Genomic DNA, 12,676 nt, shown 5'->3' on the forward strand with positions numbered 1-12,676 from the left:
TGTTTTTCTCTAGCACTTATGGCCAACAAATATATTGTAGTATAGATGTGTTCATTATTGGTTTATTACCTGTTCCTTACAACAAATTTAAGGCCCTGGGAACAGATTTCTGTGTATTTAGTTAACTGCCCAGAATAGTGACTGACAAATGCTCAATAATTTTTTTCTTAAATGAATGAGTAAATATTAAAGTACCATCAATCTTTTAAAATTTGATTTCATTCATTTTACATAGCCTAACTCATTTATTTTCATAGAAATATAGTGCATTTGTCAGGGCAATGAAAACAGTACCACAGAAAAAGCTTGAGAAAGGTCAGGAACTCACCAAGCAACAGATGACTCAAGAACACACACTCCTTCTAGCATGTGGCTCACCACTTTCAAAGTCTTTTGATTTCAACTAGGAAAATGAGGATGGACAGAGTAGACAATACCAATGGAAGCCTAAGGGGTTGGACCTGAAAGTGGTGTACACTGGGTTTGGTCAGAATTAGTAGCACAGAGCTTCCATATAACCTTCCATATTCCATATAATCTCCCAACGGGCCCAAGGAAGAGAAAACTGGGTTGGTGAGCATCTAGCCAGGCTCTCCCACACATAAACTAGGAAAACACTAACGTTCTTTTTTTTTTTTTTTTTTTTTTTACTTTTATAAAATACTTTAAAATTTATGCTGCATACCTATGGAGAACCATGACAGAAATTAAGTAGAATGATGGGATTGTACATGACCGGAGGAGTAAGAGTGAAATATTAGCTACATTTTTCAACAGCTGCTTCTCCGAGTAGGTGATATTTGAGCTGAGATATTAGAGATGAGAAAGCCAGACATGCAAAAATTAGAGATGCAACAACACAAGCAGAAAGAAGAGCTAGTATAAAAGCCCTGGGAAAGTATAAACTGTGGTATGTTTGCAAATAGTAGTGAGAAGACTGAAGTAGCTGAGGGTACTGGGGAGGGGATGTGAGGGAGCGCATGGCCCAAGGGGCAGGTAGGAGACAACTTGTAGAGCCTGATATGCCACAGTAGCAAGTTTACACTGTAAAACAAGGGGAAGACGTTATTGTATTTAAAGAAGGGAATTTTGTGATCTGACTTACATTTTTAAAAGATCTGTCTGGTTACTGTGAAGTGAGCGAATTATTATAAGGTAAGGTAGGGTGAATTAGTAAGCTTTTGCAATAGCACAGACTTGGAAAAATGTAAATGTATTCTGGAGGAAGCACCTATCAGACTCACTGGTAGAGCTAATGGTGGGAACCGAAGGGTGAGAGAATGAGCAATCCCAATGACTCCTAGGCCTTTAGCTTGAGTAAATTCACATACGTTCACATTTTGCTTTTACAAAAATAAGGAAGGTCAGAAGGCCACGTTTTCTGGCAGGAAAAAAAGAGATTCCTTTCTGGGCGTGACAATTTGGAAAAATCTATTAGATACCCAAGCTCAGGAGAGAAGTCAATGGTAGAGATATCAGCATGGGAATTATCAACACATGGAGAGTATTTATAGCCTGAGGATGGGAGAGGCCACCTGGAGAAGTGTATTAGTGAGAAGAAGAAGCTGTGCGCTGAGCCAGGGAGGAGTATGGGGAGGTGGAGTCTATCAACTGGAACTCTGGCAGAAGAGAACAGCCTCCTGAAGACGCTGAGCAGGACAGCTTGGGACTCAGCAGGAAAACCAGGGCCATAGAAATAATGAGTCAGGAGAGTAAAAGCAGGCGTGGCAGGTTGTAGTGACCGAATCTGAGAGGTAAAGAAGATGAGAACAGGTAAGTGGCACCGGCAGTGGGCACCAAAGGAGCAAATGACTGACAAAAGTAGTTTCAGAGGAGAGGAAAGAAAGGAAACTGAAGGGGAGAATACAAAAAGAACAAGTAGAGGCTGTTAGTTCCATCAGCACTTCTGCCAACCATTTTGATGAAAATGAGCCAGAGCAGCTTCTGAGGAAAGAGCATAGGTGCAGTAGGGGGTTGTCAGGTCAAGGGAAAAAAAAGTGTTTTTAACTAATGGGAGTTACTTAAGGATATTTTCTAGGTTGATAGGAATTATCCTGTGAGAGTAGAAAAAAAGACATCTACCTAAATCACAACTTAAAAACTCTTAACTAATCTGATTTAAAATCCTGGTTCTTCGACCTATGAAATTGCACTCTATAAAAATGCAAATTAGTAAGACATTAAGAATCTTTAAATTATCTGGAATTAATATGCATTTATTTTATTTTGACCTTGTTAGAAAAACATAGTAAAAATAAATTTTAATCTTGTTTTTCCAGGGAAAGAACATATACTTAACAAATTCTGCACTTAAGCACAATCTAATTAATTATTTTAATATTTAAGTTTAAAGCAATTATTAGGGGGAAAATGATATTGATCAAACTCATAGGTTATATAGTTGTATGTTACTGGCAAACTTGTATACCTTATTGTAAATACAGACACTATTTCCTCAGCATTTTTCTTTAAAATAATGCATGGCTTCTTCACTGTCTAGAGGTTTGCTTTTGGGTTAACCAGACCCGATACAAATTCTTTCTCTGTGATTCTCAAGATCTCTGAGCTGTGTATGTGTGTGAGAGAGAGAGAAATAGGGAAGATAATAAATTCCCTATAGAAACATGAAGGTCAAACATAGAGTGTATAAAGCAAAGCAGCTGAATCCTGGCATTTATAGATGCTTATTGTTATTACTGATATTCTTTTATTATTATTATTATTATTATTATTATTTTGATAAAGTTAAGGAACCTATACACCACAGAGGAAGAGCTTAATTTCCATTGATGGTAACTGACAAACAAAAATAAATAAACAGAAATTTATAAAAAAAAAAGCCTTTTCCTTATTCCTTAAAGAAATATATATATGAGTCAATAAACATTATATTAAAGAATCATAAAGTACGAAACCTTTGGGTGTGTATGTGGGGTCAGGAAGAGAGTGATTTGGTTTTAAAATTAAGAATAGAGAATATGAAATTACTTGAGCAATACAGAAAACTTACAATTTAATTTTATACTATGGTTAGTTAAGGGTTCGTGGTATAGAATGAGAATATAAAGAGGTAGAGTAAAATAAGTGGGGAGAGAAATAAGCGCGTGACAATGAAGAAATGGTGGTATGAAGAAGTAGCAACCAAGACAAATTGGAAATGAGTAAGACAGGCAACTAAAGGCTCAGGTAAATGAGTTGTCCCAAAGTCACAGCTTAATCTTCCTTTGAGGCATGTTACTCTAGAAAATTAGTGATTATTCTATTAGTGATTGATTGGTTTTTGTTTTTTGTTTTTGTTTTTGTTTTTGTTTTTTTTAACTGCCTAACTTATAATGTTAGAATCTTCTTTCCTAATGAGCTAACTAGTGAAGATGGTGACAGAGAAATTATTCCCTGGGTTGCAGTAGTAGTTACCAGGGCAGCTGTTTTTCCAAAGGCTGGAAATAAATCAAGCTGAAATACAGATTTTGTCTTTTACTAAAAGTTAAATATTTACCTCATTATCTTCTCTTCATTTTCATTTAATCGAAACTTTTCCCTTAACATCCACTTAATGATTGGATTGACCAGCATTTCTCATTTTCTCTGTAAACTATGCTGGTTGTGTTCACTGTGCCTCGACTACTCAGAGCTCTCAGACCACACCCAAGCAGACCAGCACAGGATACTCTCACCAGCTAACAGCCATGATTACAAAGAGTTCAAAGGAGTATTTTACTAACCCTCCTTATAAGTCAGTTGTGTTTACTATTGTAAATGTAATTAAAAGACTAATCAAGGTGATGAAATATGAATGTGATAAATATGCTGTCAATGAAAATTAAATTAATACTATGGAAAGGTAAGAGGATCATCTTCTGCGTGTCTGAAGTTTTTGTTGCAGATTAAGGAAATAACAAAATTGAAACTGTAAGTGATACATTATTGGTATAGCTTATGGAAGAGTGTAAAATTCCAATCAACAGTCAAAGAAAAAGTCATGGCCTTCTTGTTTTCACTCTTATGTGGATCCTGAGAAACTTAACAGAAACCCATGGGGGACAGGAAGGAAAAAAAAAAAAGAGAGAGAGAGAGAGGTTAGAGTGGGAGAGAGCCAAAGCATAAGAGATTCAAAAAATGAGAACAAACTGAGGGCTGATGGGAGGATGGAGGGTAGGTGATGGGTATTGAAGAGGGCATCTTTTGGGATGAGCACTGGGTGTGGTATGGAAACCAATTTGACAATAAATTTCATATATTAAAAAAAAAAGAAAAAGTCATGGCCTTACATCAAAAGACTGGCATGTGAATGCAAATGCACTATTTTAAGACAAAATACAATACATACTTCAGGTTGAATGTATCATTTTTATGGCTCCCTTTACAAACAGACTTTTTCAGTTCAGTAACTTACTGAAGTTTTGCTCAGAGTAGGTAAGATCATATCTGCTGTGCCCTTAAGTAAGATATCAAAGATAATAAATATTCTTGCTACATGGAATTAATCATACAAGTAGGGTTTAGAAAATAAATAACATATCCAGTCAGTGGGAGCAGAGAAAAGTTTGCAAATGAAAAAAAAAAGTACTCACCACAGGTAAATGCATGTAAGTTATCGGAGTTGTTAACATCTTATTTTGAGACATTTTTCCTCATTAAATATAACAGGAACAATTATATAATGTTTGCCATACATTTTTTACAAGCCTAAAATTTCCTGAAGATTGATGACATAAATTTGGCAATATATGAACAAATGTAACAAAAGAATATAACTTACCTAAACCATAATCCAAGTGATATATCCATGATCACATCCTAAAAGCTTACCACTTACTAAACTTTTAATAACCACAGAACTATATCATAGAACATATGTATATGCATATTGCCCATGTTAATATTTATCTTGAAAACTGAATACCAGTGTAAATTTTTAAGATATAAAATAGGTATGAATATAAATATGCAGATTCAGAAAAGAATGCATTTAATAAATACCAAGTAATAAGTTTTGTCTTTCAACTGATAGGATTGTGGTTCACAAAACTAGTCCTCAAAACAAAATAAATGATTTGTTAATGAGGAAAAAACATACATTGATAATAAGTAAATAATCAAATGAAATCCTTAGTTGCTGAGATCCCATATTTAGAAGAAATCCTACAAACATCTCTAGAAATTAGTTGTGCTTTCTTTTAACCCTGAACTACAACCTCTACAATAAACATACACAATAGTGCACTTAGTCTGTACTGCCACCAAGTGCCTAAAGCAATTAATTTTAAGTTTCTTGCAGCAGCTATAAGCAGATTCTTTTGCTGTTATGAGTAGCAATTTGGAAACAGGCTAAGAGCAAATCACTTCAACCATGAATGGCTATAAGAGCAACACAATTTAGACATGACAACAAAATCTCAAAGGCATTAATAAAAAACACCAAGAATCCTACCAGCTCACTGGAAGTTCATGAAGTCTAAAAATGTTATTCAGCTTGTAGTCAACCTTTGCTGGACAAATATTTTCTTTATATAAACACAGGTTTGGATTTGGTTGCATATCTGTGGGAAATTCTGAATCCTAGATAAAAAAGAAAAAGCAAGAGCTATGTGCAAAATAGGCATATCACTGTACACACTGATAGTCTTATTTAATATTCTATCTTATTTAATATTAAATTATAAATATTACCAGTATATTCCCTCAGGACTTACCATAAGTCCTTAATTTCCTATTTTAGTTTGAGAAAACATGCAAAAAAAGATAAAATGTTAAATAAGGCACATATCTATTTATATAAGTTTAAACTGTATGCTACATGGTAAAAATTATTTTAAAACACACCACTATTACAGTGAAGCACAATATAGCACTTTCTTATATTATTGGTCAACTGTCCTTTTTCAGAAAGTTTCCATCCCCAGCAGTAATGTCAGCAAAATCTGTGATTATCCTTATACTCCTTTTGTCCTCTATAAATGGTAAACCAAAAACATTTTTAATTGGGAAACAAAATACGTATGTTATTTGATTAATCATGGTATTCTTCTTTAAACCTGAGGACACAGGGCTAATTTAAAGGCACTTACTAAAAGATTTCTGTCTTAATCACTTTAAATCTCACATACATTAGAATCCACATCTGCCAAGCAAATTGTAACTGGAGATCAAAGATCATTTTTAGTCCATGAGAAAGTAATCTCTCCTCAGCAGAAGGAGGATATACTATGAACAGGCACTTTTTATTTTAATTTGTTTAGTTTTTTTTTTTATTTTTGAGAGAGAGGGAGACACAGAATCCCAAAGCAGGCTCCAGACTCTGAGCTGTCAGCATACAGGCCAACACGGGGCTTGAACTCATGAACCATGAGATCATGACTTGAGCCAAACTCGGATGCTTAACCGACTAAGTCACTCAGGCACCCCAGCACAGGCACTTAATTAACATGGATGCATTAATTGCTCAATTCCACAGGGAAAAAAAAAAAGGAAGTAATCAATCCACTTACACTTAATGCTTTAAAATTACCTTTAGAGGGGCGCCTGAGTGGCTCAGTCGGTTGAGCGTCCAACTTCAGCTCAGGTCACGATCTCACGGTTCGTGAGTTCGAGCCCCGCGTCAGGCTCTGGGCTGATGGCTCAGAGCCTGGAGCCTGCTTCCGATTCTGTGTCTCCCTCTCTCTCTGCCCCTCCCCCATTCATGCTCTATCTCTCTCTGTCTCAAAAATAAATAAACATTAAAAAAATTTTTTTTTTAAAAATAAAATTACCTTTAGAGAGGGAGGTATATCATTTGTGTACTCATTTATTCCAAAAATATCTGTCAGTGCTACTTTAGGCATAAAGCAGGCATACTTAGGCATAAGGAATCCACTAATGAACAAAGATAAGAAGTCTTGCCCTTGTGGAGGTTACATTGGAGTTGGAAAATGATAAAAACCAATTTTCATAAAGAAGAATTTTTCTGATAAATAATATCCATTCACATAGAAATATCATGCATTCAGGGGCTGGGTGGCTCAGTCAGTTATGTGTCCAACTCTTGATTTCATCTTAGGTCATAATCTCATGGTTCTTGAGATCAAGCCCTGTGTTGGGCACTGTGCTAAGAGTGCGGAGTCTGCTTGGGATTGTTTTTCTGCTACTACTCTCCAGCTCACGCATGTGCACTCTCTCTCAAAATAAATGAATAAACTAAAAAAAAGAAAAGACAAGAGATATCATGCATTCCATATACTACCAAGAAAAAAGGAAAGGATATCTTATTCTCACCATACAAATATAATTGCTATTAGCACTTTGATGTAATAATTTGTCTCTAATTTTTTACAAAATTGAGACCATGCTCTATTATCCACCCTCCATTTTTCATTTAACATTATACCACTGCATTTTCTAGTCTATTCTGAAAGTACCATATTGTTTTTAACATTTAACTATTTTTATTTTCCTTACATTATCAGTGCCATGAACAGCTTTCTGTCTATAAATCTGCATTTCACTGATTATATCCTTAAAGTGTAAATAAATAATTCAAATAAAATAAATACTTAACAAAAAACATGATACCTCTTCATAGACTGCTTTTCAGAAACGTTATATGAATTTATATGCTGCCTGTCATATAATACTGTGTGCAATTCACCGCAACTTTGTTAATGCTATACACACATATATACACATACTTCCTCACGTTTAAAATAATACATTCGGTAAGATACTTCTTTGACTAATATTTATCATTGAGCATCTATTACATGACAGGTACTAGTTTTAGCTCTTATGTCATTGGACAAAATAGACAAAACCCCCTTCCTTGTGGAGATTACACTCTAGCGTGAGGACACCAAATAATAAACATGTAAACTATATTCTATCTATATGCTAAAAAGTCTAAGGGAAAATTGTTGTTAATTCATATTTTAAAAAACTATTTTATTGACATTTCTTAAATTAATTGATTAGGTTTAAGTTTTGGGTTTCTTATTTCTTGCTTTACTTGTTTTTTTTCTGAACTGTATGTTTATGTCTTTTGCCCATTTTTCTATTGTTATGATAATTCATTTTAATAATGTTGCTTGGGTTTGAAATGGACGCAGGATAAATTATTATGCTAGAAAATATGGCAAAGTGAATCAGAATCCAGTCTTATATAATTTTTTGACTCCATGGAAAATCTAGAACCATAAACTTATTATCTGCAGCAATTTTTACAAGCAATCATTATTTTTAAACCAATCATTATATAAAACTAATACAATGAGACATTTAATAAAACCTAATCAACTAGGCTTAATAAAAACCAAATCAGCTACATCCTATTTGGTGTAGCTGAAAAGAATACAGGAAAATATAATAATACCTGAACAAGTATTTAAAAGAAAATTTATAAGAGTAGTAAAGGCCTAGAAACAGCAATCCTATCTAAACATAAATGCACTTGCAGAGGCAAAATGTAAGAACCCTTCTATTGCCCAGCATGTAAACCGAAATATTCCAGGAAACAAAAGCAAATAAATGGGCAGGCAGGACCAGTGAGGCAAATGCAGGATTCATAAATAAGGACTATGCATAGAGAACAGAGGGAATAAAATAAATTTTAAAACTGTTCTTTCAAATGACATAACCATTATTATTTCTTTGTATCGACAAAGTACAACTGCAGGGCACAGCTAAGCTCTCAATAATATACTTTGATAGGTCAGCAGTTCTTTTACTCTGCCCACCCTTTGAAATCATCAGGCAGCTTTTTAAAAATACAAATTCTACTGGATCCCACCCCAGACCAATTAAGTAATAATTTCCAAAGGTAAGGCTCTGACATTGGTATTTATTTTAAATTTCCCCATGTGAAATAAAAGTCAGGATTGAAAATCCTGGCTTTCCCTAGCGATTCAGTTCCACTACATACTAGCATGAGAATTTAGTCAAGCTATTTAACAAACTTTTTAGGATGCATTTTTCCTTCAGTAAACTACAATCAAAATTACACCTGATTAATAGGCTGCTGTGAGTAGTAAGTGAGATAATCTCTGTAAAGCAGTAAATCACATGCTTGGTACCTAATAAATCCTTAATAATAATTAGCTATTTCTATGGATATTTATATTATTGCTGCAATTAGTGGCACATTTTAATTTCAACTGCTTAGTAATTTCATTATGAATTATGTCATACTCTATTTATAATAAAATATTTTATATTACTCAAATTTCAGGTTTAATATTCTCCTGGGATATAGATTGAAGTGGATAGTAATATGATCTCACCTGTCAGAATCCTAGTCCTACATCTAGTTAACTGTTGGTTACCTCTATTTGTCCCAGCTTCAATAATAAAAGGAATTCTTGCTTCACTGGCCAGCCAGTCGGAATCAAATACAGTCTTGCTGCTTATATTCAAAGGATGAAAAACCTGATGGGTAACTGTGGGGAAATGGGTTCTACATACATAAATGGATTAGAAAAAAATCTTAGGGCAGAAAGTCGCCACCATGGGCGAAAGTGCCCAAGGTTAGCTCGCGAGATACTGTAACGGGATCACGAGTAAATTGTTAGATAACCTGAAAGAAATTACTTTCCATCTGATGCCAATATACTCTACTTGCCCCCAGACCCTTTGCTTCTTATACACACAGGTTAATGATTAGTGTCTGATTGTTTTCTCCACGTTCACATGTGTAAGATCTTATTTTCTTCACGTTCACTACGTGGGTAATATCTTTTGTTTTCGTCATGTTCATCACGTGGGTAATATCTTGTGAGCTCAATAAATATAGAGACAAAACCGCTGTTTGGGGCTCTTGTCTCCTCCTGGACATTAGCCTCTCTTGTATTCAATTCTGCATCTGCTCTCTTGCTTGAAAAGAAGAAACTCCAGACTCAGAGTCTTCAACAGGTAACTCTTCCTCTGTTTTGGTGATGTATCAATTAGGCATCCCCTTTATCTATCCTTATTAGGAAGCCAAACTATCTATTTGGCCTCATTTCACAGAGTGTCTTAGGTACTTAGGCTTTTTCCAGGTCCTGTATCTATGCCATTCAACTCATGTCTGCTTCTCTATCTTGTTCTTTGCTTTCCGTTGACCTGACATTCAAGGGAATTACTCAGACCAATTTTGAACCTGAAGTTCAAGATTATTCACTAAAGCATTCACTCAACATTTGAATGTTTATTCTGTATGGTACTATGTTACTTACCTTACTTAACAGTAAGGTACCTTACTTAACAGGTACTATGTTAATTACCATACCAAAAAACAAGTGGAAGACACTCCTTCCATTGAAGGACTCACAGTCTCATGAGGAACAGTATAAATGAAAAACTACATCATTGAGAAAACCTAGAGTAGAAACATGCAGAAGATATTAATGTGAAAAAATAAGGAGTAAATCTATTGGAATGAAGTAGATATACAATTGGGCAAATTGGAAATATCTACTGAAATAAAAACTGACTTGTTTTTTCTAGTGGTTCCACTGCTAGGCATTGGCCTTATGGATATTTTCACAAAAGTTTCCCAAATTACATATGTAAGTTTTCTATTTTTTAATTTAATTTTGTGGTTTCTGTCTTGTTTTCTAATCTGTAGTATTTCTTACAATATTGGGTATTTAAAACCATCTAATTGTGTATTCGTATACTGATTTAATATATTAGTTTTAATCACAGTACAATTCTTGTATACTACATAAAATAGAATGAGGTATTTGCAGAACTTATATAACCCTAGTGTACCAGTATGGCCTTGTTGATTGTTATAATATCAAAAAAATATTCATACTACTTGGAAAACAGCTGATACCCTGAGCATGTCTTCCATGTTCCTCTCTACCACTGACACTAGCCCCTACTTTGGGTACTAACCCTTGTTCCCAATTTATTCACCATCATGCTCTAATTAAAGTAATTTCTAGCACACCTGGGCCTCCAGGACCTTTCTCCCATCCCACATCCAGCATCTATTCTGATTGGTCAATGCCCATGTTATAATGGTTGTTAACTATTTTGAATATCAGTTAGAATGTTTACGTATTTATAGAGAATAAGCTCTGTGATATATTATTTTTTTAAGCTCTGTGATATATTATTAACTTAAAAAAGAAATTTACAGAATAGCATATAAATAAAATCATCCCATTTTTATAAAGTAAAAAAGATCTACATTGGTAAGCACTGATGTATATATGACACATTTTTAGAGAGAGAAACTTAACAACAGTCAACAAATGGATATCAAAACAAAGAAGAGAATTATTTACCTTTAATTTTATCTTTATTTACTGTTTGAATATTTTACCATGAACATGTATTGTTTTTTTCTTAAATTTTAAAATATAGAAATCTATATAAGGAAATCAGTCCTACGTATATGAAATACTCTTTAATTTGTACCTAGTATTTTCAAACCAGCACTTAACTGGATATGATTTAGTTAAAAACCCAGATTTAAATGACTAAATAAATCAAGTTTGGTAGGTGTAGCAGAGGCTATTGAAAGCTCTTCTGCATTTCTCTGCCTCCCTTGCAGTTAAACAGAGTTAAAGTGATTGGATTTTGAAACAGGATATAAGTAGAAATGATGTAAGCCACTTCCAGTCCTAGCCTTGAAACATCCTGATGTAGTGCACCATTTTTCTTTTCCTGTCACAATGACTTTGGAGAATTATGTAGATGACAGATGGTGTAGATGACAGATAGCTGCCCACATCCCAGAGTCACTGAATGGAGGAGAGTCACACATAGTCACACCATCCACAAGTTACAAATGAACCTTTCTTGAGACAGGACTATAGATTTTCATCTCTCTTGCAGCAGCAGCTAATGTTGTTTACACTGACCAATATAGTTGGGGAATGATTATGATTAATTATTGGCCACTTACATTAATTTTTAAAAATTTAAAGGTAAAGGATGAATGTTTTAAGATAGATACTGGATTAAATAAATGCCTCATCAAAACAGATTTTAATGTATTTTTTGTCTTCTTGTCTTAAATCCCCATGTGGAGAGGAATTTACCAAAAATGGAGAAGTTTTGTTCAGGCTTCTGTGCCCTCATTATTTCACTTATCATTCAAGTAGTCCATGCCTGCTGACAAACTTCACGCATCACCATCTAGTAAATGACTGACAACTGACATTATCAGCATGACTTCATTGAGCTAATTGACATTCACAATCTAAGTATGAAAATGGAAGTGGGTCAGGGCAAACCTTCCTTATTTAGGTATTTGTTCAGTTTCTTGATGTTTATATTTGTTTGTATTATTGTGGCCTTAGATTGTAGGGAGAAGGATTATAGTTATAAAGTGCTGTTTTCATAGGTACTTAAGCATTTGTGATCTAAGTTCCTAATTATTCTTTAAAGTTTCTACTCTAAATGACTATATTAAGCAAAATAGTTTTAACTATGTTAAAGCTATCACTAAGTTCTGTTTTACTTTGATTCATATCAAATTAGACTAAAAAGCCTAGCAAAAATAAAATGTACAACCAATAACTATCAGTTGGAAACTCCTCTACTTGATCACATTTTTAGAGTATATTTCTAGACTAAACTGCTTATTTGTGCCACCAACCAATAGAACAAAGATTTATTTGATTTAAAAACACAAGAAATGACAATTAGATTTATACTATTGCTGAGTATATATAGGATTTTTCATGAAAGGAATTATTTTAAGAAACACCTTTAG

General features: G+C 34.1%; 1 protein-coding gene across 2 annotated transcripts in view; it reads right to left on the bottom strand.

Annotated features, from left to right (window-relative positions):
* Positions 1-12,676, bottom strand: part of SPAG16 (sperm associated antigen 16) — a 1,016,466-nt gene that overhangs the window by 853,184 nt on the left and 150,606 nt on the right. For both annotated transcript variants that reach the window (XM_078450902.2, XM_078450901.2), the window contains one exon: positions 5,432-5,559. In XM_078450902.2, the coding sequence (XP_078307028.2) occupies positions 5,432-5,559 (128 nt within the window). The remainder of the gene's footprint in view (positions 1-5,431; positions 5,560-12,676) is intronic.

The sequence above is a fragment of the Panthera onca genome, chromosome C1, assembly GCF_046562875.1.
Source record: "Panthera onca isolate mPanOnc1 chromosome C1, mPanOnc1 haplotype 2, whole genome shotgun sequence".
In the NCBI taxonomy this organism is placed as follows: Eukaryota; Metazoa; Chordata; class Mammalia; order Carnivora; family Felidae; genus Panthera; species Panthera onca.